Below are 27,673 nucleotides of genomic sequence, written 5' to 3' on the forward strand. Positions count from 1 at the left end.
TTGACAAAAATCATAACGTTTATTGCTTATAAAACGAAATATCTCCCAATAAAGGCGTAGGGTTTTGCTATTAAAATATGGTGGGGAAAATGGTGGCCATTTAGTTGAGCAGCAGGCTGATTTATTATTTATTGTTCTGTCCCACGGTCACGTGTTTGGGGCGCCCTATCCAGTCTTGGGCAAGGTTCAACTTACTGGACGCATTGAGCTCCTGGTGCAGGAAAGCAGCAGGCGACCATGCAATGAATGTGTTTTTTCTAAATATTGCAGCACTGTAACGCTTTGCATTTTTTTGCCATGTCGACGTTGGGAACAAGTTATTATGTTGACTCGCGTGTTCTTCCCGAGCAGGAAGATCTGGCACCGAGGTACTCATCAGCTGCAGGGGTGGAGCAGACGATGCTGACTGAATATGGCGGACAAGAGTCTTGCCCTTTGCAGGCGAAATCCTCTATTTTTGGTGGATCTTGGAGTCCCATCTCGGCCCATCCTCCAAGCACAGCAACTCCAACCTATATACATCACCATTACACGACCGGAGACACCGATGGAATGTTTACGCGCTCCTGGGCGTTGGACCCAGTTTCTGCGTCCTTGTGTTTAACGGGATTACCGTCCACAACCATGCATTATGATATCAAATCCGAGCCTGTGATTGGGAGCGCTGAATGTACAACTTTGGAGACGCACACACCTCTTTTGTCTGACATTGAAAACGGAGCGTCCCTCACGGAGATTGCGTGCGATACGACGACATCCACGTCTAAACCCGTCGAGCAGAGTCCGCCAGCTGAAGAAAAGACTGAAATAGATGCAAGTAAGTGATGCATTTTGATGAAATTGTGGTCATTATTACGGCAGACTCTCATTTTAGTGTAGGTGAGGGCGTTAAGAGATGGGGGATTCATGTCGAATGTCTCAGGCCCAATTTAGTCGAGAATGGCCCTAAAATATTATCCATCATTTTAGCAAATATCTTATGATGAGAGTATATACAATGAATAAAATCTATCGGTCAGTGAGTTGATCTGTTGGAAAATAAGATCCACATTCTGCAGGGTGATGGGCGCACTCCACTGCACACTCTTTTGAACAGGGTTAGGCTCGGATTTTGCTATTGTCAAGGCCAGATAGCGTCATGTTATAGTTTTCAGTAAAAATATACACTTTTTCAAGGCTGCTTCACTTCAAGATGATTTGAAGAACTCACTTCTGAGGCAACATAGTCCTGATCTGACTGTATTATCTTACAATGGCATGTCCTTCCCAAATTGGAGAATAAATTGCAGTAGGCTAGTTCTGTTGTGAGTCATATACTGAGAGCAATGCTGGACTCTCTTGTCTCATGGTTTTGACCCCCTATTTCCAGATAACCCATCATCCAACTGGCTTCACGCAAAATCCACCAGAAAAAAGCGTTGCCCGTACACAAAGCACCAAATCCTCGAACTGGAAAAGGAGTTTCTGTTTAATATGTACCTCCCCCGGGACCGTAGATACGAAGTAGCAAGAGTCCTGAATTTGACCGAGAGACAGGTCAAAATCTGGTTTCAGAACCGCAGGATGAAGATGAAGAAAGGCAACAAAGACCGGCGGAGAGACAATTAATTATTTTGGACTGATGGTGGAGTAGAGCCTGGGGTTTCTGTCCTTAATATTCCTGACCTGTTACACATGTTGTTGTATAGCTTGTGTTGTTATATATATATAAAAAAAAAAACTGCTGGATCGTTTTCTATGATGTTCAGTGTTTCATGTTTGTGAGAGGACATTCAGTATCTTATCAGAATTTAGATGTGTTGTATTTGGCGCACAGAAATAGTTAACTAGGCCATTTGTTCCTTGCATGAAATTATCCTTGACTACCTGAATGTCTTTCAACTACCTATTTGCATAAGATTAAGTTATTGTTATTGTTTTTGCAATTTCGATGTTGTTGTTTTTGTTATCGTTAAGTTTTGATGCATTTGTGAAAATAGGACAACACTGTGCACACTTAAAATACCTCGTCGTACCTGGTCTTATCTAAAATAAAGAGTAGTTTGTATAGCACACGATATCTCCGGAGTGATATTCATTATTTCAAATAATTAACCTAGGATAATATTTAGGCTAATATATTTACAACATGAAGATATACATTATACAAAATATTTTATAGTACTGCTATTACTTATTTCATTTATTGCACAGTTTAACCTAAAAAAGAGTTGGGAAGTTTAAAAGGATCACTTTTACTTTTGTCATAAAAAATGCAATGGATTGTAAAACTTGTACACATTACAGAAACAGATTATACTTTTTCTTTCTATTCTGAAATCCTGGTTTGTAACTATTGGGCTTTATGGCACAGATAACCCAAATCAGTCACAAACGAAAACCTTAAAAGTCCAGTCCAACTATTTTCTTATAGAAAGGCCTTTGCCTTCCATTTGCAGTTGTATTTATCTTTTAAAATATTAACTGTGGAGACGTTTTCCCTTTGGAGATGCCTGTAGGCTAAGTGAACAAAATACCAGACATAAAGTTTTAAAGCATGTTATTTTTATTGTTATTTTTGTTTTACCATTATTTAACTACCACTATCATTGAGATTAAGAAATTCCTTTTCAGGAGACCTGGCCAAGAGAGCAGCATCGTGAAAAAAATATAAAACATTTCAGACCAACAGCATACAAAGATGTTGAAAGTCAAAATACAGCCAAAGTCATAAAAGAAAGAACAAATGAAAACAATGTAAAAGAAAATAAAAAAATAAATAAAATTACAGTCAAATAATTAACACTGGCATTTTGCATTGCATTAAAGTCTGAATCACAACATGAATAATTAATGCCTTCCAGGCCAAGCCAAGCCCTTTCAAAGCCCTTCAAAGCAGATTGGATGCCACGCTGCAATAAAGCACAATCACAGCTTTAACTGTTTATAAGGTGTGAAGAGAGCAAAGCACGCGGAGGCATCGTGGATGTTCAGGGCTGAAAGTGACAGCAGTTGCCCAACATTCCCAATGAGGCTTGGGCAAACAGTCAAATATGTGATATTGCTGCAAGATGGTGCTAAAACAAAAATCTCTGGCTTAACACAGAGACAGACAGACAGATAGGGGGGGGGGGGGGGGGGTGCTGGGTGTGCAGATGGGACTGTCTTGAAAGGTCTAAATCCAGGAAAGCTCCATAAAACTCGAAGCCTGTCATGCAGTCTGTTTTTTTTCTTCTTTTAATTACTTTACAACTGTCCACCAACAATTAGACTGTCTCGGAGCTGAAACATCCGTTTGTTGTTTTGTCGCACTAGAGGCCAGTGGAGAACAGTCTTCAACCAGCCAGCAGACAGTCAGCAGACACACACTTCATGTTTCACATAGTGGAAATAGTTTCCAAGTAAACGCACCATTCTAGTAAAGAGAGCAATTAGAAAACGACAATTAAAAAAAAAAAAGGTATAGCTAACAATCTAAAAACCTCAAACTCAAAAACTTAAAACAAGACTAGTTATATCTATCCTGATGATAGTGTTCATGTGTTTAATCTTTAATGTGGAGTCCAGTCGGTGCTGCTGTTGTCTGGCAGCCAGCAGGTGGAGGCAGCGGCTCATCTGAGGAACAATGTTAAAGTCTTTTCACTCCACACGGGCTGAATGCATCGGGGCGTACTATTACCCGGCGAGGCCACTCCCTATTCATACAGGCCTGCGCCAGTTGTATCATTTTCGTCATAAAATGCCTATTACTGCTACATGTTATGTTGCATTTTATGGTCATTTATAGCTTAAATTACCTTTTAAAGACCTTTATTTAATTAAAGAGGGATTCTGTTTGGCCAGGGGTTCTTACACTTTTTATTGCCCTATCTGAGAACAGCACAAAATGGTATATCAAGTGATGGGATGATAACAGTAGGAGACCAAAACCTTCTGCTCCTACTAATGTACCTCACTGTGCTTTCAAATAGTAGGCATAGTGAAAAACCCAACCGCATCTCTGGTGAAAACATGTAATCACACAAACACACATGCAGCTACATACAAAGTGTGCTTGCATACATGCATGTTCCAATACATGCTCTCTCACACACACACACACACACGCACACACACACACACACACACACACAGTTTGGGCCCAGAGGCCCCATTGACCATGACTGAGGAGAACAAATCATAATAACAAAGTGAGTTACACACTCATAGACAAACACATGCACATGCTCACACAGACACACACATGTGCACAAGTGCACATGACATTTGCAGTGGGAGCATGTAGCCACCTCCCGTTTCCAGGAAGTGGATTGAACCCCCTTGAGCCCCAGTTGAGCTATGAACTTGCGGTTCTAAAAAGTGAGATACCCCAAACCTACCCCCCCAACACCACCACACACACACACACACACACACACACACACACACACACCGTCCCTCCCTCCCCCCAAAGGTCATGCACAAGCAGCTCAGTTAAATCTCTTTTTTCATCCTTTTGGGGAAAATTGCAAGGACATTAAGCATGATTGCTACTCACACTTTTCACTAGTGAGTGACAATAGCAATAAAGCAATATAACACAAGGCTTCAATGGAAGTTTCAGCCGTGGATATTTATTTGCTTTTGATGAGTTAATTGGTCAAGATCTCTCTTAGTATATTTGACCTGGTTGGTATGGCATCATAAGTCAGTCACTAACATGTAAAATAATGTGCGTAGATGGGATTCCAGTTTGATCCCCATGTTAGGATGGATGGCTTCCATCGTGTCTGTGGCGGAAAAAGTTGAGGAAAGTTTCTTGGATGTTGTTTACGGTGACCTTTCGTGACCCCCATACATCAAACCCCATGACACCTCCAGTGACAGAGGCATAATTGAACTCTGATGGAGAAATTCAAGGGAGTAACTAGTTCATGAGGTTCACCAGTCATGAGCACCTGGGAGTCTATTTCATCCACTCATCCTCACCTTCACTAGTTTGTTCTATTGAAAGTGAATCCCAAAGTGCAGAGAGAGAAGTTGATTCCGTGTTGTGTTACTAGATAAACATTTATATATTTGTGTATATTCTTTCTTGAAAATAATTTACCTTCCTGATGAGCCAAGCCGATGACACCTTAGATTAATACACATGTCCAGGACACACACACATACACACACACACGCACACACACACACACACACACACACACACACACACACACACACACACACACACACACCTTGTCTCTTCAGCATATGAGTTTGCTTTATTCATATAAATTTCTAATTTATTGTTGCCCTGGAGAGCTGGAGCAGCCTCCTCCCATCCCCCCACACGTCCCTGCATTGTCTCCTGTTTTTTTCCCCCTCACATCAACTTGAAGTACATGATCGGTCTGGCTAACACTCCTTTGCTCCAAAACCTTTACCTGAAACCATGAGCATTCAAATTTATTTGCCTTTGAAATCACATTTAGGAGTGGACAAGTGCACACTTGAGTCAAAATGATGGACAGATTATCTTATTGGTGGGATTTTATTTGGAAAACAAGGTGAGCTGTGTAGGTAGGGGGGCATCTCTTCTATGGGACTATACTGGCAGCCATATAACATGGTCAATGTGGCTATAACATGGGTTGTCATTTTGCCATCAATATGAGGATATTTGTTCCTTAATAGGTTGTCTATATGTTCATTTATTCTGTTGCTATAGCCCCAAACATTCCTTGAATAATCCCTCACATTTCTTGATTTCCTGAGTGGCCAAATAGGCCCGGATATTTCAGCAAATGTCAACATGCATAACAATTTAGACTGCAGGCCTGTAATGCATGGATTTAAGTATCTCTAAAATCTTAGCATGAATCCAGAGGGTTCAATAAATAAAAATGAAAATGAAAATCCCATCGTGAATACTCTCTCTCTCTCTCTCTCTCTCTCTCTCTCACACACACACACACACACACACACACACACACACACACACAATGCAGCTTGATCCTAAATGTGTTTTCCAGTGGGAGCGGGGAAACAGCTAATATGCGGGTCAGCTTGAACATATCCGTCTTTTCAGCTGGAATATGATCTGTAAAGCAGAAGTAATGACGGAAACGAGATGCAATAAAAACTTTCAAACGGCCTGACCATTTTCACATTTACACATTATAATTTCACCAAATATAATTTCAAAATATTACATATACATTAGGTGTAGCCTATGTGTTATAAAGGTGTTATAAATGTGTTATAAATGTGGCATTGTGTCATAAGAAAATCAAAACTATACATCATCTTCAGATTGAAAGATGTAAAAAAATGCACACTCGGTAATTGCTCATTATTGTATTTATTGTAATTTATTTTCAGTCTTAATCAGTTGCATCACACTTACACACATTAAAGAAAATAATTCCACTGCACAATAGCCTAACATGATGAATTAAATCTTTTTCTAAACAAGAAGTCATCATGAGTCTGGTTTGCCTGCTTGCCTCCCAGATGTCTTGTCGCTCCAGGAACAGACGGTAAACGTGGCTGGTTCTCCTCAGCCAAACTCATCCAAACACACACAGCACCGACTTCTGTCTTCATTCGTTGAACCAAATGAGAAAAAGATCTTCCTATGTCTACAGCTGGGAACGAGACCAGCAGAAATAAATCAAATCTGTCTATATATATAATGTTCAATGTTTTTAAGTCTGTAGGAGTATTTAGGTTCTGATGAATCTAATAGGTTTTTTTTGTTTTTGTTTTGAGAAGGCTCTTTGTTCTCTTTGTAACATTGGCCTGTTTCTACACCTGTGTCCATTTAAATCTATACACTCTAACCGGGTGAATACTGCAGAGCCTATATTTCATTTTTCAGTTTTTTATTTATTTATTACGAGAAGAAATAAAAACAAGTTACAAGATTTTAGCTGTGTACATGCTAGACAATAACGCATAGCTACTGTAGGTTACTGCACAGTGGAGAAATACGGCTAAAAGCAGAATCATTTGTGAACCCTAATGATGACTTCACAATTGACAATATTTATCTTTCAATTATGTTATATCATTATAACCTGGAGTAGCCTATAGCCTATTTGTTAAGTTACAAGATCAATGTCTGTTTCATTCAGGCTATATCTCTTATAAATATTTATTCGTTAAAATATGCTAGCGTATTATATGCAGCTAAATCAAATATAGATACTACAAACATATAAAGATGAATTATTTTAAAACCTGAACAGGCCAGAGAAGGACTTTACCATCTGATAGCTGACAGAGAAAGGTATGGGGGTGAATGGGATTTTTAGCTGAATGCCAACACCCACTCACCTCAGCAAACAATTGATCCTACGTAAAAGCTGATCCATTCGTTTCTACACCACTAACCAAGTCCATTCCTCTTTTCTGTGCTCTTTTCTGCGCCAGTATTGTCCCTTTTTTTTGCAAACGAAAAAGTGGCAGATTGTCGTCTTACGTGGATTGCTGATTTATTGTCAAGACAGTAAACAAACAGCTTACTGCGAAATGGCCGGGGCTTCTCATCCGTGCTTTTGAGAAAATTCCTGAAAGAAATGTCTAAGATGAAAATGTCTTCTACAGCCCAAAGTAGCGAGTGGTTGTCCTCTTCCTGGCCATATATGATCTAAGTGAGTGTTAGATGGTTTAAATGTGTTCTTTGGCCACGGAGCTGTCAGACCTTTTGGCGAGAAAGATTGATCACACACAGGCTACCAGGGCTCTTTGTTTAGAGTCTGAGCCATAAACAGCCCGAGATCCCCACCTTTTCTCTGCTTAGGACCATACAGTGCCAAATCATCTCTAATTCCTGCTATGTTGGCATAATAACCAACACTGCTGACATGTATGACAGCCAGGTGAACATTTATCCCTAAATAAAATAAAATAAAATAAATTAAATGAAATAGAAGCTGTAATAGGAAGCTAGAAATAAGCTATAAAATGTGGAGGTTATGTTATGACAAACGCTTGTTAAATATAAAAAATGTCAAGCAAAAACCTATAGGTTAGACTTCAGAGGGCACAAAGAGGCATTTACCTTTTTTTCCCCCAATAGGATATAACCTACATTATAACAGGTATAGGCTTCAATAGGTGTAAAATTACAACAGGTATTGGCTAATAAACGGCTTTGCCCATAGAGGCTATAGTGTAAAGTATGGGATCGAATTGTGTCAAAATCTAATGAACGTATCAGATTGAAATCTATTGAAAACTAATAAATCTCTCTCTCTCTCTCTCTCTCTCTCTCTCTCTCTCTATCTCTCTCTCTCATGTGTTAGGGGGAGGGGTGGACAGAGGCTCTGCTCTGTTTGAGAGTGTTGGATGTCTGCTGCAGCTTTGCTCTCAGGCTTTCAAGAAGTCTCAAGATTAACGTGTTGGCGCTGATAACGACTGTGGGCGTCGTTGCATTATGAGACATAAATGTGGCTGCTGAAGTGATTTGTGGGGTGTCATGCTTCGAATAAATGCACGAGGCAGACGCGCGCGCGCGCACACACACACACACACACACACACGGCCTCAAACGCGCTGCCGACTGCGTGGACGCGCATAGGGCACGACTCTTAACACGGGCTGCATTTTAGGGGGGCAGTAGTGAACAAACTGACCCAAAAAATGTGTAAATAAAGCAACCCCTACCCCCAGAATGAGGCGTTACCCCTCCGACTTTCTCGATCAATCACAGAGGACAGTGGCTTCTTTTGATAAAAACCCCAAATTGTCATTGGGCAGATGCAATCATGTGACAAGCAACACGGTCTGATTCTAACCATGTCCTCATGAAAGCAATAGTTTATGGCATAGAGGTCTCCATACGACTATATCCAGTTTAGTAGAAATTGCTTAATATTTCTGATTATTTCAGACCCCTCTAAATTACCCTGTAATCAGTGAATTTTCAAGAAAAGAAGGAGGAGATGAATTACGAATTTGGGCGAGAAAGTGGTTTTATCAACAGCCAGCCGTCGCTCGCTGAGTGCCTGACATCTCTCACTAACCCTGTCGGTGATGCATTTCAAAGTTCATCAATCAAGAGCTCGGCGCTTTCACCGTCGACACTGATTCCTCCTCCCTTTGAGCAGACCATCCCCAGCCTGAACCCGGGCAGCCACCCACGCCACAGCCGCTCAAAGCAGGCTGTGAATGGCTGCAGCCCGTTGCAGGCTGCATCCTCACCGCCGGAGTACCCATGGATGAAGGAGAAGAAAAGCATCAAGAGAAACCAGACTGCTGCTGCTGCTGCTGCTGCGACGACGACTGACTCTCCACCACTCTACTTCTCCCCCCAAGGCAAGACATGATGATTAATAACCTCCATCCAAAGGCTCCTCATTGTCTGAGGATTCCCCCACATATTCCCCTCTGTTAGCAGAGCTGGAGCCCGGGCCTGTGTCTTCTGCAGCGTGGGCGTCTCTTTGAGCCCGTATAAGGATTTTGATTTAAGCATGCTTAATCTCATCAAGTAACGCGCTGACTTGTGATGCAGTGTAAGAGTGCTAATGTTTGACAGTAATGGAGAGTGATAGATTATTCTTACACGGGCCGGCAGCTGGCATGTTCATTAATCTTCAGCCTCCGTCCTGTCCACGCAGACCCATCATATTCTGCCCGGGGCCCATAAATCTTCCCAGTCCCCGTTGCTTGTTCGCCACAAGTTTCACCCTACAGAGCCTCTTTTTCCCCACACACAACTAGCCTGTTACATTTTTATTTTTGATCTCCAGCTTCTGAATTTAATGAAAATTTATGCTCGTTCGTTTATTTATTTTTTTGTAGGTTCTCCAGAGATACCAGAGAGCGGCGGCGGCGGCGGTGGAGGGGCATCCCGCAGGCTGAGGACGGCGTACACCAACACTCAGCTGCTGGAGCTGGAAAAGGAGTTTCATTTTAACAAATACCTGTGCAGGCCGAGGCGAGTGGAAATAGCGGCTTTACTGGATTTAACGGAGAGGCAGGTGAAAGTGTGGTTTCAGAACAGGAGGATGAAGCACAAGAGGCAGACCCACTGCAAGGAGAACCGGGACAGCGAGGGGAAATACGCGTGTCTGGACGACGGGCCGGAGGACGAGTTTGAGCAGGCGGCAAACGGCAGCGCGCCCGGGACGCTTCTGGAGAGGGAGAGGTATTTCCACCAAAATACCTTAACTTCACAACAGTCTCAGAATGGGCACAATGGGGATAACCAAAGCCCGGCTGTTACGCATTTAAACAGCAATGACAAAAATCTGAAACATTTTCCAAACCCGTCACCCACTGTTCCTATCTGCGTGTCGACAATAGGCCCAGACAATGATAATTCCCCGGGCCTGGACGTCTCTTTGCAGGATTTCCAAGTTTTCTCATCACCCTCCTCTTTCTCTCCAAGTTTGTCAGATTCACTAAGTCCCCCCATGCCTTTATCAACCGAAAGTTTTGACCTTTTCTCAGAAACTCTCACAACAATCGACCTGCAAAACTTGAGCTATTAATAATTCATCAATAGAAATGTTTTTGTTTTTATTCAAAGACTTCTGTTTAATCTATGTAGTCAGTTTTAGCGTGGGGGGAATCATTGATAGAGCTCGCAAATAAGGTAAGTTAATAAAAAAAACAGCAAACTATCCTGTGGTCTGTTTATTCCATTAGGCTGCGAGAGGACATCACACAGTTTATTTTTATATGGATTTCGACTACAACTGAGCAGAATATTTTCTTGCAATAAAACTTTACATTGGTTGTAATCAGTTGCGCTATATTGTCTTATTTCACAATAAGAAAGTTTGGAGAGCCTATTGGTTCATATGCTTACATAAGAAACACAGGAGGACATCGAGTATTGGGTATAGGAGAGATAAATTGTGTCTCTCAATATTCAAAGGGGAAAAAATACGCTATTTACAACTAACAATTAACGCACAAAGTCCAAAGGGACTTTTCTAAATGATGCCTATCGTGAAACTTAGCATGATTAGTACTGTTCATTTTATAATCTCAAACTGCTTAAATCACAATTAGTCATATGCGCATGGTAAAACACAAATGAAATACAAATGAAATAGCCTACAAATGGTATTATATAGGAATCCCAGTCTAAATTTTTCATGAGAATCGTTGTAAAGTAGTAGGTTATGAGAAAAGTTTTATTAAGGCAGAGGAATTTGGAGCGAATAGGCCTGTAGTGTTTTTAGTCCCTCATCATCAGAATAGAAGAAATTTAGGAGATTCATTGCCTCGGTGCATGCATGAGCCCAGAAAAAGGGTTTTGCAGTGGGAATTGCCTGCTAGGAGTTCCAGGCCAAAAGCTATGACTTTGTTGGCTTTCTACAATTAAATTTTATTGCCTATAAAACTCACAGCGCTGAGGGTGCTTGTTTATAGCCTGGTCCGCAATGTAATACAATCTCCTTGAATTAAGAATCGCGCCCTTGCGCCCTTGTCATTTTCAAAACTTTCTATATTTAAAATGTCTGTATTGGAGTCATTCATTTCAATCTACATGAGATTTTTTTTTAATTAATTGGCTGTGTAGGCTATGAATTATATTTTCATTGAGCGTTGAAACCATAGCCTAATAGTTAAAAACAACATCCTCAGATATCAAGTCAAATAGCACTCGGTATTTATTCACTTTATTTCCCGTAGATAATGGGCTATAATGTTAATGTATGCAAAATTGCTGATTTCGTCCCAAAAGTGTTCATAGAGTTCTTCGTATTGACCGGTTGAAACTCGGCTCCGTTGCCCAGATAGAGAGGCGTCTGCCAGCTTGCTGTTATTCTTATAGGCTTGGGGGGGGGGGGAAGGTTTGATAAATCACCGGTGTGAAAAGGTACAGCCTACTTTGTTCCAAAATGACGAAAAAATTATTGATCAAATCTACTGAACACAGCCTATAAGTGATAGGATGAATTTATAGAGTTAATTGCAGATTATTGGCTTTCTTTCTAATTATGTTTTATTCTCACGACTCCTCGGCTGGGCCCAGCGCTAATAAAAGGTGAGGTGAGGTGGTGAACTACCATTCCAGCTGAGATATGATATTAAGTGATGGCTAATTGTGCGCAGTTTGAAAACACCACCTAAGTAGGATAATCCAAGTGAGCCCACAAGGCAGCCAGTCAGTCAACGTTGGTTTGGTGCTGCAGCCATTGGGCTGACTCTAAACATATAAGACTCCACTGTTTAGGACCAGTGTTAGTAGTATGACCTAAAGGCTATAATAACCCTAAGCCTTAGCCCTATCTCCTGTTGTGTTTTATTCCATTAAAAATCCCTATGCTTTTTTTCTCCATACACTAGTCAGGAAACGTATTTGTTAACACAGATTCGGCCTGTCTCTTATTGTGAGCATAAAATAAATCAGATTGGCCCATTATGATATTGTTCACTTTCTTTTACTATATTAAGAGGTTTCTTGATTGATATCCCAATTGCTATATGTTTCAATTATGTATTTTGTGTAGTTCAGTTTTACTTCATTCACCAAATGAGTGAGGCTTGGACAACGTGCTGTTATAGTGGATTGCAAACCTGTATGAGTTTGATGAAAGGGAAGGGAGCCAATCAGAGGGAGACGTTTGTGAGCCGACAGGCAACTAGATGAAGCTTTGTGGGAAACTAGATACAACACCATGCCTCTAGATCCCTCCCTCTACACACATACACACACACACACACACACACACACACACACACACAAACACACACACACACACACACACACACACACACACACATGCACACACAGGTCAAAGGTCAAGCTGCCTCTCATCTCCTCACCCTACAGGGTGGAAGTCCTGGCGGGTCAGGAGGGGGTCAGGTTTTGAATGACCATAAAGTGATTCTGCCTCATAAAGAATTTATTGGCTGCTCAGATAATGCCAAACAGGATGTGACATCAGAAAATGTATGCATAAATAATATCAGAAAAGTAGTACTGATCTGAGGTTTAATTGGGTCACATGACAATAACTTCCAGCTCCTATTTGGGAAGCTTTATGAATATGGACCTATAAGATTTAAACGTTTCATGAAAGATATAAAGGGAAAGTATTGGAACCACACAGCACAGTCTGTGTCTGCTCTACCATTGTCTATTCTTTCATCATCTTAAATGTTTATATCATCAAATATACTCTTTCCTCTCCAGTTAGGACAAATGAGAAACGTAATAAACACTGGACACTGTAAGGAAGCCCGTGTCCGTCTCTAACACAAAGCTGCAGGACTGAACCTGGAGTGACAGAAACAACGTGAAACATGTCTTGAGAGAATCTGTCTGTCCGGCAGCACACCGCTCTCCCTTCAGCTCCAGCGAGCAGCAGCAACAAACACTGTGCACCAGCTGCAGGGCTGAGGCTCTTCACACAGCTGCACTGACATTTCTGTCTCACGTGTAGGTATTTCCCGAACAATAGGCTATACAGTTCAAAGGCTCAGTCTTTTAACCTGGATTGGGTGATACAGCTTGTCAGAAAATGACTAATGAATGACTGACAGTTCTGTAAACAATATGACAACAGGCTCCTTTCCTTGAATACATCATTGAGCACAACTTATACTTGATGAGGGCTGCAACAGAGTCATTTGATTCACTATTTTCTGACCATCTTAAGTGTTTTTTGGGGTTTATTATTGCAGGCATTGCTTCAGAAGATCATACATAGGCCTATGGTGTGTTGATGGATGCATCAAATACCATGGGAAATTGTATTTTTCCTTGATAGAACAATGGAGACTGATGAAAACTCCCTTACACAAGAAGTCAACCTTTAAAGGTGATTTATTGAGATAAAAGTGCAGCAGGAGTGTTGTGAATAGGTTACAGGTAAGCTACCTCAGTTTTATTGCTCACAGCCAAAAAAGGTATCAACTAAGAAGACCTCTATAATCTGCAAACAGTTCTATATAATTGTCTTTTCAGGTGGTAATTATCCCTCTTTAGATTTACAATGTTGACATATTCATAAAATGAAAGTATGATTGTAAAAAAAGACACTCCCAGTGTGTCTCGTGCTCGAGGATGGAGGAATTGGATATAAGCAGCCTGAAGTGCCAGAGAAATGTTATCTGGGATCAATCAAAAATATTATCATGACATTATGCCTTGACTTTATTAGTCGTAAAGATCTGCTGGTCCATTAAAGCATCACCCAATGTCTTTTTTTTACCAGTCTGCCAACAGTGAATGAAATCCATCAGCGGTTAAGAATTAAAAAAAATAAAAGCTCCTAATAAACTTCACCAAGTATCACATGTCAACCTGTGTGTGTGTGTGTGTGTGTGTGTGTGTGTGTGTGTGTGTGTGCGTGCGTGCGTGCGTGCGTGCGTGTGTGTGTGTGTGTGTGTGTGTGTGTCCTGCAGCTGAACAGTTACAGTGCAGGTCAGTGATAAATAATTGGCATGGTAACTTCCGTGTCTCTGCGCCAGCCGTTGCTTCCGTATTGTGTGAAGTTTCCCCTGCTGGACGGTCCATCGCTGCCAGTCAACGCCGATCAGTATGCGCGCGATTCCCGAGGAGTTAACGACGCTTATTTCAGGTACTTAACACAAATCCCAAATTATTCCATCTATGTGTGTGTGTCTAGGCTGATGTTTTCCCTGTCCTTAGAGGGTTTATCTGAGTAACCCCGGGTTAAGAGACCGCTTTGTAAAAGAGGAAGCGCAAACACAACATGGATGACTGAGTTTTGTTTTACCATCAGTCAAGTGCACTAGTTCAGTGGGGCGAGTCCGGTTGCTGCTCACACAACAAAACACCACACCTGTTGGTATTAGCTCCTGCGGAAAAGCATCAAACAATGCACAGTCAAAGCTGGAACCTGCTATTGTGTGGGTGTAGTTTTCTGAAATTTAACATGATCTCCAACAGTCACTGGGCCCAAATGACTGGCCAGCAGGCTTCTACCACCTGGCTTCAAGCATTAATTGTTGACAATCAGTAGGCTAATAAACTTAATTGTGGTGTTAGGTTATGTAAATACTTTACCTTCCTTTTTTTTTTTTAGATCTAGAAACCTTCCTCTCTGATGGGTTGAAAGCGGAAAATTTGAGCAAGAAGGCAAAAGAGAAGAGGGAGGTGTTCATTAAACGGATAAAAGATGTCAAATTGGGGTATGCATGCACACTTTCTACATCTCAGTTTTCCTGGTGTTGGAGTTGTTACAAAATATCACTCATTATTCTGAGTCTTGCTGCTGATGCAAAATATGAAAGCTATTTTATCCATTTATTGTCTCCCAAACAGTTTCCCACAGGATTTCAAGGACAAAAGTGAGTGTTAGTCTTTCTTGTTGGGTATTTCTGAGGTATTTACATACATTGCACCATAACTTTCGCCATCACTACCCAGAACCTTCTCTACCCCACTAGGTGGGGAAGATACTGATGAGGACGAGGTTGACAGCAACAATGATGGAGGATCGCTGCATTCAGAGCGCACAGACAAGGATGAAGACGGTTGTGAAGGTAATGTAAGCCACTTAGCTTTGGATGCCTGCTAACTGTGAACCTGCGGTGGATTAAATGATTGAAAATTGCATCCTGGCATGAATAAATACACAAAACTTCAAGTCTGCACCTTGGAGAAAGTGGTTTTGAGGGCCACAATGAGGCAGACATTCCAACTGTAACTTGGCAACATACTTGGGAAGCAATTTGGGGGCACAACTGCTACTCCCACCTCCCCTTTCACCCCACCTCTTTGACAGCTAGAGCATGCTTTATTACTCCCAGTCACAGCCTATAGGGACCGAAAATTACTGCCGTGGCTGTAGTTTGAGAAAACACATTCCTCAATATACAGTAGCCTTAACCGTTCATGCTCTGCCATGGTAATCTATACAAGATTTTGTATTTACCTTTTTAAATGGAGTATCAGGGAAAGCCTTGTGAAATGGTGGTTAGGGGTCCGGGTTTTATGGGCTGTAAGCAGCTGCCAGTTTTATGGCCACTCTTTCACACAAAGCAACTTTGACACAGCAGTTGAACATTTGCATTGAAGTTGCACTCTGCATAGGGAATCTCCTCTACTGAGAAGCAAAACATTGTTCAGTGTACTTTCCAGGGCCTCTGCTATCAATTTTAACAACCATCAACCTAGTACATGATAAACAAAGTATCCAAAAACCCATCTGATCATACCTAACGTTAAATTTGACTTTCACATGTGACTTTCAGATATTAAAATCATATTGAAAGGACTTGACAGTAGTATTAGGATTTATGATATAGTGGGACATTTCTGCTGTGCCACTTTCAAACCTATGATCACTGTAACACTTGAGCGATAGTATTTTTAAGTGCTAAACTGAAGTTTCTCCTCTGACCTCCTCTCCAGGTGCCCAGCAGTCTCCACCTGTGGCGGCTCAGGACCTGCCGTCTGTGTTTAAGGCAGGATACCTCGAGAAACGCAGGAAGGGTGGGTTCCCTGTTCATAAGATACACATTAAGAATTTATTTTGGTGGACGGGAGGGGCACTTTACCTAAAAAACATAAATGATGTGCCTCTTTTGTGCTGAGTTTCCTTTCATTTTTCCTTTGTAGATCACAGCTTCTTTGGCACCGAGTGGCAGAAGAGATGGTGTGCTCTAAGCAACCATATATTCTACTATTATGGCAGTGAGAAAGGTATTTGTGGGTTGTTTTTTTTCCATTTACATTAGTTAAAGATGCATGGCTCTATTATGAATCACATGCTGTTGGATGAAATATCAGAGTGGATGGATATTTGGTATTCTGTTTTTGTTTCTCAGATTTTTGATGATGGTCTCTTTCTGAACAATTAGTGCTGTCTTGAACCTTTTTTAAACAGACAAGCAGCAGAAGGGCGAGTTTGGTATTGATGGGTACAATGTCAAAATGAACACCAACTTACGGAAAGATTCAAAGAAAGACTGTTGCTTTGAAATTTCGGCTCCTGACAAGCGAGTTTATCAGGTAAGCTAGTCTCCTGGCGATAGTTTGACTGTCCGTAGTCTAAATGTAACCCTTCTATGAAAACCAAATGTGGACTTGAGATGTACCATGTTTAAAACTTGGCAAGTTACGTGTGTACTTGCACTTCATTAAATCTTTATTTTTAAAACCTATTCATTCACTTGACACTGCTACCTTTGCAATGGCTCAACCTGACACGCATATTTAAAAAGCCTAAATGACTGTTTCTAACACATTCAGGCTCTTCCATGTGGAACATTTTACTATGCATAAATGCAGTATTATTTGTTTATGTTAATTAATATATGTATAACTGCATATTGGACTGACTGCAGTTTTCATTTCTCTCCTCTTTCATCACAGTTTTGTGCGTCATCTCCGAAAGAGGCGGAGGAATGGGTGAAACAGATAGACTTTGTTTTGAAAGGTTTGAACAATTTCAATTATGTGACAACATTATCACACTCTGTTGTATCAGTAGCACCCACATTTGTTTCTTTATGAGCGCAAATCCATCTATGGACAAAATTCCCTACATATTATCACCCCTGCATGAGTCCATGTGTGATATACAGTATGTGCATGTTTTCTCTTATGTAGACATGACAGGCATCATCCCAGAGGAAGAGGAGGAGGATCAGGAGATGTATGATGACGTCGGTCCTGCTGAGCCTGCTGCAGCCGAGCCTGGGCCCATCGACGATGACATCTATGAAGAACTGCCAGGTCCGACCCCAAAGCTACTTTTCACTGCAAAATTTTATCACTGTGTCAATCTGTGTTGCACTACAGATCATGAACATATTGTATCCGCCTTTTTTCACATAATTTAATTTCCCTCTGTGAAGGGTTTGATTTCTGTCATTGCAAGTTTATCTTTGTCGACTGGAAATCCAAATCCCTTTGGTGGTACTGCATGTCAGTAGAGGAGCACACTGTAATCTGTTAAGTCAATTTTTGCTCATGCAGCAATATTGTCTCTTTCCCCAGAGGAAGACATGCCGACTCCTCCAAAGCCTCCTCCAAAGGTGGAACCATTGAGCAAACCCACTCCTCCTGTTGCAGGTACGCAACACTGAAATTTGTGGCTGGTTGCAACAAACTGCACAGATATAAAAAAATATTTTTATTTGTTTGTGGATATAGAATATAGTGAGTATAGTAAATTGCACTATGGGTGTAGGGGATAGTGGAAGCAGAGATCAATAAATAACCTTTCGGTCATATGTTGGCTTCTTTTGTTAACAAGCAAGCTTAACTTTATAGGCCACTGGGAAGAAGAAGTGAGGCTTACAGAGGGGAAGTTTCTGTCAGCATGCAAACTGAAAGTTAACACAATGCTGGAAATAACTCAGTTAACCTAGCCAACTTCCTTTTTTGTCTTAAAATAAGTGATTCTTTCATATGATGTGGGTGCAAATGCAATTCTGTGTTTTCAACCATGATCTAAGAAGCCATCAATTAAGAGTCATGTGCATATCTGTGAAATCCCTATAACATTAACAGGCCATTCCAGTGAGGGCCACCACAATGTAGTAAATTACCAGCTTCATGAGCTTGTGCACTCAGTCCGTGGAGGGAGATCACTAAACTGGCAGAGAGGTAACAGGAGATGCCAAGAGGCTCTGACCTATCCAGCCTGCCAGCCTCTGGCTGCACATGGTGCCTCCTGTTCTGTTATTGGCTCTCCACTGCCTCCTGTTGGTTTTGCAGCAGAGTTACAATCACTACCGTGTTAAACCTGTAGAATCAAGGGAAGTGATTAGAGCCAGTAGAAAATAAGGTGCCTGATCTGTTATTATCCTCTTGCCCCTTTCTGCCCAGTTAATAAAAGCACAGACTACCAGAACTTCTACCAGGGCTTATGGGACTGTTCAGGAGACCAGCCAGACGAGCTGTCCTTCAGACGAGGAGATGCCATCTACATCCTGAGCAAGGTACGGTTGGTGGGACCCCTCTTGTCTGAGGTAAAACATTAATTTGTCCCTAAGTTAGCAGTTTCTTGATGCATGGTAAAGCCAGCATTAGCACAAGCCCAACTGTACTGCAAGTGTTATGAGATTCTTTTCATATTTAGAGAGGTTCTGCCGGCACCAGACCACCTAAAGTGAGGAGTTATTTCTAGGCCCTCAGAGGAACTGACTGTTCATATCCTTTACTGGCAGCACCTGGCCCACAGCCTGGAGGTGGATGGCTGATGGTAAGAGGCAGGCTGGGGTAGATCCTCACTCTGGCACTGTGATGGGGATTAGTTGTGTCACAACGGAAACTGTTTTAGTGCTGCTGGCGGAGGCTGGGTCTAGCTGGCACGCTGCGCCATTCCATCACTTCCATCTGGAGCGTTTCAGCACGCTGCCACTGCTGCCATGCCAGGCGGTGAGCGGGCCTCAGCCCACACACCTCTCAGACGTCTCTCTCACCTCGCCAGGCAGGGCTTTAATAGGAATGTGTGTTCTCAGGAAACCCAGGCGCAGTCCGCCACTCTATTCAGAGCAGGTGAGGACGTGTAGTGGACGCACAATTTCCGAGGCTTGTCGGCTAGGCGTGGGTGCCGGGTGTGGAGAACTGAGAGGCCGTTCTTTACCTTTATTATGTAACTAAACAGAAGCCCTTTTGTGTTGAATGGGTTCATATACACACAGTATTGGATTTTGTTTAACAAACTTGTTGTTGAACACAACACCGCAAATAAGTCGAGGAGTTATGTACTTTTGAGATGGATGTCGACTGCGTGGTTTGTATGAAAATGTGTGAAATATGCGCAGTCTAGATTGGCTTTGTTTTCTGCTTCACATGAGTTGGTCTAGTTTCTGTGGAGTATGTGGTCAACTGAGACACAGAACAGAAATTGTAGTCCACTTCAAATTCAAGTCTGCCATCTAGTGGCCACTAAAAGCAATGAGGATTTAAAAACATGTTGTGACTGCCAGGTTCCAAATATTCAAAAAAGTACACTATTCAAAAATACACCAATAAAGTATTTTATTCTTTTGGATGAACCAATATTATCACATCAGCTGATAATGACTTCCTATTCAATCAGGAGCATGGGAAGAGACCAGTGCACAAAGCAGACAGACCTATGGATGCTCATTGGCCAACTGCCTGTTTATTACTCCTTTTTTTCTTGTGTGGAAAAGAACCAGGAATCAAGTTGCCCTTTCACTTAGACTGGGAGTGCCATTAGCTGAAACCTTGGTGTTGGGGGTTGTGGCCTGCTGGGAGGGCAATGACCATAAAACCTGTCTGGACTGCAGCAGCCAGCTGCAGCTGAAGGGGCAGCCGACTCCTTCCACCCCCACCTCCCTCCCTCCTCCTCCATTCTCCTTTCTCCCACTTCCCTGCGTCCCTCCCCCATTCCACAGTCCAGAAATAGCTGTAGTGTTACAGCTGCGAGACCCCCCAGTCAGGCCCGGGTGCTGATTACAAGGCCGGACTGAGGGAGTGTGTTGTCAGTATAAGCAGCAGCACCCCTCCCAACATGGCGCACCTCACAGCACATAAAACTAATCTAGAGATGTAGCATCTCACTTAACTTAAGTGGCTGGAGTAGTTGCTAAGATGTAAACACTGTCCAAACATAATGCAGAGCTATTGTAGTTATTGTGGCTACAGATCGCTGGACTTGTCCCTGTTCCACAACTGATGCATCAGCACCGGAGTATTTCATTCAGTAGGGACAAAGTTCTGGGACAGTGATATTGGCCAACTTAGTGTATTAGTGTTGGTGTGTACGTTGTCACAGTGTGGGGTCCGCGCTCCCTTCCTCAGGCTCTCATTAGTCTTCCACACCTCTGTATATGTGTTCTCGTGTTGTATCCCGCACTCACTCAAACATGACTTATTTGTCAGCCACTGCAGAGCAGAACTACACAATGAGGTGTTGCCATTTTCAAAGGCTAGCGGCAGGAAGTCATAATATGCACACACACTCTCTTTGTCTCACCTACATACACACACACACACATAGGCACACACACAACACACACACACACACACACATACACAACTCATGTCAATCTGCTATATTATCCTCCAGGGGCTTGGGGACAAAATGCCATTTTCATCATGTGACACATTAATGAAATGAATGTGACATTTACTGTTTGTGTCTCGGAGTAATTTATGTATGATATTTAATTTGCTGTTAATTATTTAGGTGTAATAATTACTTTTTGCTGTATTCATATCATTCGTATCGTCTGACTATAGTGTTGTGACATGGACAGTAAGCCAAGCACCTTTGTCTGGCATGATGAATGGTCTGTCAGACAACTGTCAATGTTGGCCATTACTGTTAGCCTAATCTCCCTGTGTCTAATACTATAGGACTACTACATCCATTTCTCCCTCATATGAATGAACACACACATCCCCTACCTCTCCTCGTCCCTGAGTTTTGGCATGGATTTGAAACATTGTGCAGGTCCCTCTTCCCTCGGCCTTGGCAGCATGTGATCTCCAGTGTGATTCATGTCCTGGGAGGACTTTGATGTGAGGTCAGGCTCTTGGCCAAAGGGAGAGGGGTATTCTCTGCTCGTCTCAGATCTCTCCTCACAGTGCCCTCCTTACATCTCAGCATGCTGACAGCCATTTGGAGCTATTACTTGTCATGCCGTGACAGATTTATGTGTGATGCGCTCTGTGCGCACTGAGGTTTTTGCGTGGAATGGAGGAAGTGCGCAGCCTCAAAACCGACACCAGGAACCGAGACAGGAAATATAAAGTTGTCAGTTGGATGTAGGGATTGTTCTGGGGATGGGAGTGAGAGGAAAAGAGAGAAAAGAACATGAGAAAACAAACAGGTGATGTTATAGTGATGGTGGCAAGAAGAGTGTTGGGTGTCGTTGTGCTGTTCTGTTCTCGTTTGTTGATTTTTTGATGCTGACTTAATTTGTTAGCTACACCGTGCAATCTCAAAGTCGCAAGCATTTTGACCACAAGCCAGAGTGCTGCTTCCTCTATTTCTGAAGCTTGCCCAGTCTGTCAAACTGTGTCTACTGTCACAAGGATTTAGCTGCTGCACTTAATGCATTAATAAACAATGTATGTATGATCTGTGTTACTGAGAGATTTTGATTAAATGTTTTTCTTTCTCCCACTCTTCCTCCTACTCTCTGTGTCTCCCCTTTGTCCTGTTTCTCCTAGGATTATCAGAGCTTTGGCTGGTGGGTTGGAGAGCTGAAGGGCGCTATAGGAATTGTCCCCAAAGACTACCTCATGGAGCTGTATGCTATGTAAAGGCAACCAGAGTAAGTCGCTGAGACCTGACAACACAAACATGGATGGAATAAGAGCAAGATTGCGATAAACAAGTTCATTTGTCTACTTGTTTGCTATGTCATTCAGATTTCAAAACTAAAATATATAACTAGAATAACTTCTGTGTATTGTTATTGATATTTTGTGTTGTTTTTCAGGAACATTCCCATTTTCCAGTGTGAAAGACTGATGATTGGATCAAAACATTGATCCATGTTTGCTTAAATAGATTTTACTTTGCACTGCTTGTATTTATTTTCTATCTGAGATACAATTTGTTCACAAAAACATTTCATGATCTGCTTGGGCAAACTTTGACTATTTGCAAATGGCAAGTTGAATAAAGGTTTAAAAATATCCATTGTGTCAGAGCATCTTTTAATAGAAAACCTGCTAGGTAAGCCACAAGGTGGCAATAGAGTCTCTGCAAAGGTCATAGATGACCTTTGTCAGAGAGACGCTCAAAGCAGAAACACCACAGGCCAATTGTTTTTTTTCCCCTTGAGACAACAAACCTTGAAATGATTTGTGAAAGCATATTGTTCACAGGCTGAAGAAACAATATTATGACAGTTAACAGCAGAGACTTGGAGAGGGGAAGTCCATTGTGGTAATTCATTTGGATACCAGTGTGCTGGAGGTTTGCGGTAATCTTTGCTGGGTGAAAAGAAACACAACATGCCCGGATATCAGACACAGACACACATATCAATTATCTATTTTTAATCATTTTATTTATATGGTGTAATGCGCTTCAAATCACATGAGGAATTCCCCTGAGAGTACTGCCAGTATTACATGCTTTATGCAAAGTAAATATGTATAAATGCAAACCTTGTTTTTCCTGGCTGAATGGATAGTGATTTTTTTTTTTTTTTTGTAAAATGAGAGTTTAGTTATGTGGTCAGCACTTTTCTGTCCAAGCTTCAAAGGGACACCATTTTTTACGGCACCTGAGAGACTCGGCTGGGCAGAGGAGCGCGGTGTGGCAGATGGCTGGCTGTGCTGTGTGCCTGAGTGAAATGGTGAGGCGCACTAATAAGACAGCCACCCACACGGAGAGCAGGGCCGCTTATCGCCCTCTGAGGGGCCATTTGACAGCAGGCAAGGTGGCTTTAACCGGGCATATCGTGGAGGATGCATACATACACTACATATTTTTTTGCAGTCTCGTCAGTGAAATACCAAAACATAGACAATTTAATCTTTTAGGGCAATTCACTCTCTTTTTCAGTTGGCTGCAAACAAAGGTGCATTCTCAAGGTTTGCTCAAGGTTGTGAGAAAATGGGAAAGAAAATACATTCATTAACCAATAACTCACTGTATCTTTCTCTCCCTCTTCCCTTTCTTTTTCCCTTGCTCCTGTCTCTCTGTTTTGTTCCTCTTGAATGATGCGCTGCTCCTCTGTCCTCTGGGTGACATTCAAAGCCGACATAAATCCTGCTCTTTATGGTATAGTGCAGCAATAAAGCTTCTCTGCTAATTGGAGATGTAATGAATTACCATAATTAGTTATTGAATATACTACATTGGATATAGAGAGAGGAGAGGCTTTGTTTTAGGGGCGGAAAGGGATGTAGTGAAATACTGTGATGTGCAATCAGTGAACACTGTAAAATGACATTTCTACAATACATTACTCACAATGTGCTTACTGGGACTGCATGATTCAATAATTTGGGTAGCCTCGATTGTGAAACTGTTACACATGGTTTGGTTTTGATGTTCAATTGTGGATTTCATGCATAAACACAAATATTTTTTTTACCGGTGACAAAGTTTGGTATTTCCCCTAAGAGCCCTCTTCTTAATGTTAGGCTATGGGTTAGGTTGCCAAAGGCAAGTTAGGCTAAATATTGCCTCTCACTTTTATGTGCCAATAAAGGATTTCCTTAATGGATGTCAACTACACCCCCATCCCCCCTCGGATTTGGACAGCCATATCCTCAGAATATACAGGTCCTTTTATTGCAATTTAACATCAAGATATAATGTTTCATAGATAAATGCCACTGTGCCATTAATCTACTGGGCACTAAATTACACTAATGATACCAGAATATCACTAATTAATACTTGCAACCATAAAGATACACTTTTACCAGCCAAATATATAGATTGAGCTGCTGAGTAATAAATGAAATAAGAATTGCTGAGAAGGATGATGGAAGTATAAAACCAATTTCTTTGCAGACAGGATACTTTCTTGGACATAAGATACTGACTGCACAGAGTTCATGTAGTTGCTTCTGACACATCCCACCAACTTCAATATGTATCTTTGTTACTTTCTATACGTAACCCTCTGATGTCTGTCCCCTTCTGTCCTTATCCTCCCTTTATGCATACAGTCTGGGTGAACTACCCCAGGGGGAATATCAGTACACTGATTTGCCTACAGCAATACCTGCACATCTACAGTGAGGAATACCAGATCCTTTCATACCATCACCCATTGGATTGGTGGGATGGCCAAAGCCTTGATCTACACCACTTTAGAGAGGTAGTCTTGATCAAGCTGTCAGCTGTTCTGCTGCTCTTTAACCAGGTTATTCAGTCGTAGATCACCACACAGCATCATAGAGAGTTTCTGTCGGGAATAACAGGCTTATTTATGTGGTATCCCCAGGCATTCTGCAGAAAATGTATTACCTCTCCAACTGGCCCTCTGTCAGCATTCCATTAAAGCCTCCCCCCTGGTCTAAATCTTTAAATCTGGAATAGACACTTTTTTAAATGGAAGTCATTTTTAATTGAGGTCAGTTTCCGTTGATACAACTCATGTAGCTGACAAATTCAGATTTCCTCAGCTGGCTTATGATATTGCAGAAGACATGGTGTATTTACAGTGAAAGCTAATTAAGATGACAGGAGGTTTTGAGGGCCATAATGGACACAGTTTCCTTAACTGTGTTTGATTGTCAGTCAGCTGATATAGGCTAAAGATGGAATCCATTCCTATTCTGTGGATTAGTAATGTTTCTGTGGAATAGTGATGTAATCCAATTTCTGATGCTGTGGCTGCACAGATGATCCAGCAGTGAAAGAGGTTTGTGAAGTCACTTTAAAAGAATGAGACTTGGTGAGATTTCCAATGGTTTCGGCAGTTTGTCAATACCCAATGTGTGATATTATGAGCTGCAGGCCGAGTTTGGTGGCAGGCTAGTAAATAAATGGGACTAGACGGGTCATTTGTTCCGAGCACCACACCCACTTCTCGCCCACGTTATCGGTGTCTGTTCTTGCTGCTTGTTAATTGCCTTCTGGGAGCAGCAGGCAGCAGTGTCGAGGGAAGACCTGTATATCTCAGGAGCAGGAGGGGAGACTCAAGTGGCGGCTCCGGCCAAGGACAGAGACAGAGAGGTATAAAGAGTCCAGTTTTCTCCCAAACACCGACATCAACCACCCAGAGGATGCTGAGTTATGCCTCCAACGTCATCGTGCTCCAGCCGATATTTAAGGCTGATATATCTGTTATTGCTCTTGCAACAGAGGGGCTTGTCATTCCTCTCACTTACTGTATGCATCACCATTACAAACAGGTCTCGTGTTTCAGTGCGGGCCGGTGCGGGGCTGGCGGTCCAGGCTGTCAGGCTGGGGAGAGCTATGTGCTGACATGTCACTCAGGATAAATCAGGCTCATCAAAGTGACAGGTGTTTGTCCACCTGCTATAAACATCTCCCACGCCTTGCCCCTGCGCCGTCTGCTCGCACATTATTTACTAGGCTCCAGCCTCCTTTCTCTGGCCCTGTTTACTCTCTGGCTGCCCAGCAGTATGGCTCTAATATCAGGTCAGCGCTCCGCCTCTGATTTACTCCACTAGTTAGTGAGGTGAGTAATGACCCTCAATGGTCTGGGAGGCTAGGTTGTAATCAAGGGAGGTCAGAAATGTGAGAGATGCTCTAACTGTAATTACAGCCTTCCCCACACTGTACTTTGAACGCTTCACAGCAGCTGCCTGCCTGCCAATCCTGTGCAAGCTGATCACTCCTCTCTCTCTATTGCATTTCTCCCTCCTTCTCTCTTCCTCCTTTAACCCCCACAGAGTTAGATGCCCCTGGTTGTAATGACCTGGAGGTTCCAGCTCAGTGTCAACTCCTAATATAGCAGCTTTTGCATGAGACAGCCCCTGGCGTAGGAAAAAGGAAGTGAAGGAATGAGGGTTGAGTTACCTGGTGCTTGCTGAACTAACTGGATGAGTCACTGGATAGCAGATTGCTGCCATCACTCCCATTTAGTGTCACTGCTGGCTGTGGTACATATAGAACAGGTAGGTATACGCCTTGTCAAGCGAACCTGAACAGATTTAGTGATCATGGTACTGGTGGGTGTGCACATCAGTACAGAAGGACCATGTAGATCCCAGACTGATTCAAGCATGCTCTGAGCTGGGGGCAGGCGTCACCGTAGAGAGGCAGAGAGCTAAAATAACCATTTGAGCAGGTTGTGTAGAATATCTGCTGATGAGAAAGGAGACACTAACAGCAGCTGCAGCACAGCTGTAAGTCTGATGATATAATGAGCACTCTGCCCTTCATTAGAGCAGTTGGCAGCTATCTTGACTTAAACAATGTCTTAATATTCATTGATAGAAAGTGTTGATTCATTCTCTTAATTTAGTTCGGTCTGCAGTTATGCTGAGGGATAAAGGGTGAGGAAAAGTAGGAAAATGTAAAGGAAATTGTTCTTTTTCAAGGGACTAAATGTGATAAACAGCATAAATAAGATAGGGTATACTCAATACCCCTTGTTTTAGTATCTTAGTAAACTTCTCTCCAGGACTTTATGTGCATTGCACCATATCTGCAGAACTTCAGACATTCTGGTTTGGCAGACCACAACAGTTAACATTTTACGTGCATATTAATGAATTTGACATAGGCCTATTAACATACCATGAATGATAATCATGTGAATTTAGGATACTCATTACATATGTATTACATGAATAGCAGGTGGGGTAATTTGAGTAATTTGTGGCTATATGCGGACATTGGGATGATGGACGGTGTCTGGAGAAGACAAGCTGAGCCGGCCAGTGGATCTACTGCAGAGTAAGGAGAATTTAGGCTCATCATAAAAGATTTCTCCTTGCCTCTTATTTCACTCGGACATTTTTATGCTTTTTTTATTTTCTACCTCATTGCAGCCGTGAGCTGCCTGCTGATTTACACACACTGGCAGTGAAGCACAGAGGCCTCGAGAGACAGTGCCCTCTACCCCTCCATTTTTCCCCTCCATTTCTCCACCCTCTGTCGTCCTCTCGCTGCCACCACCGGGCTTCTCTCCATCCGCTGAACCGGGTCCGCCCAAAGAGCTCCCCCTGTCCTCATTCCTCATCTCTAACAAGACATTAGTCTGCTGGGGTTGTTATTCACACATGATCTTGTGACACACCGAGGGGCTGTTCCCCTGTGCCGAGACACAAAATCATTTAAAGATGAGCAAAAACACATCGTGGAAACCTACTGATTCAGACAGAATAAAGCTATTCTGCAACACTCACATTTCATGT

General features: G+C 42.2%; 3 protein-coding genes across 3 annotated transcripts; all 3 read left to right on the forward strand.

Moving 5' to 3' along the window:
* Positions 1–297: 297 nt before the first annotated feature.
* Positions 298–1,608, forward strand: LOC139662361 (homeobox protein Hox-A9b-like). The gene is made up of 2 exons (XM_071541023.1): positions 298–817; positions 1,370–1,608. Exons 1-2 carry the CDS (start codon positions 298–300, stop codon positions 1,606–1,608), a joined length of 759 nt encoding a protein of 252 aa, XP_071397124.1.
* Positions 1,609–8,855: 7,247 nt separating this feature from the next.
* Positions 8,856–10,561, forward strand: LOC139662357 (homeobox protein Hox-A2b-like). Its single transcript, XM_071541017.1, has 2 exons — positions 8,856–9,267; positions 9,763–10,561. Exons 1-2 carry the CDS (start codon positions 8,895–8,897, stop codon positions 10,443–10,445), a joined length of 1,056 nt encoding a protein of 351 aa, XP_071397118.1. The 5' UTR covers positions 8,856–8,894; the 3' UTR covers positions 10,446–10,561.
* Positions 10,562–14,400: 3,839 nt separating this feature from the next.
* skap2 (src kinase associated phosphoprotein 2) lies at positions 14,401–22,497 on the forward strand. Its single transcript, XM_071541021.1, has 13 exons — positions 14,401–14,495; positions 14,964–15,069; positions 15,203–15,228; positions 15,328–15,423; positions 16,295–16,375; positions 16,502–16,585; positions 16,770–16,894; positions 17,258–17,321; positions 17,495–17,620; positions 17,885–17,959; positions 18,719–18,831; positions 22,043–22,146; positions 22,315–22,497. Exons 1-12 carry the CDS (start codon positions 14,456–14,458, stop codon positions 22,133–22,135), a joined length of 1,029 nt encoding a protein of 342 aa, XP_071397122.1. The 5' UTR covers positions 14,401–14,455; the 3' UTR covers positions 22,136–22,146; positions 22,315–22,497.
* The last annotated feature ends 5,176 nt before the right edge of the window (positions 22,498–27,673 follow it).

Source organism: Centroberyx affinis, unplaced genomic scaffold, assembly GCF_046629955.1.
Source record: "Centroberyx affinis isolate AG114_WGS23_722 - 3 ecotype Tasmania unplaced genomic scaffold, CSIRO-AGI_Caff_v1 ptg003773l_1, whole genome shotgun sequence".
Classification (NCBI taxonomy): Eukaryota; Metazoa; Chordata; class Actinopteri; order Beryciformes; family Berycidae; genus Centroberyx; species Centroberyx affinis.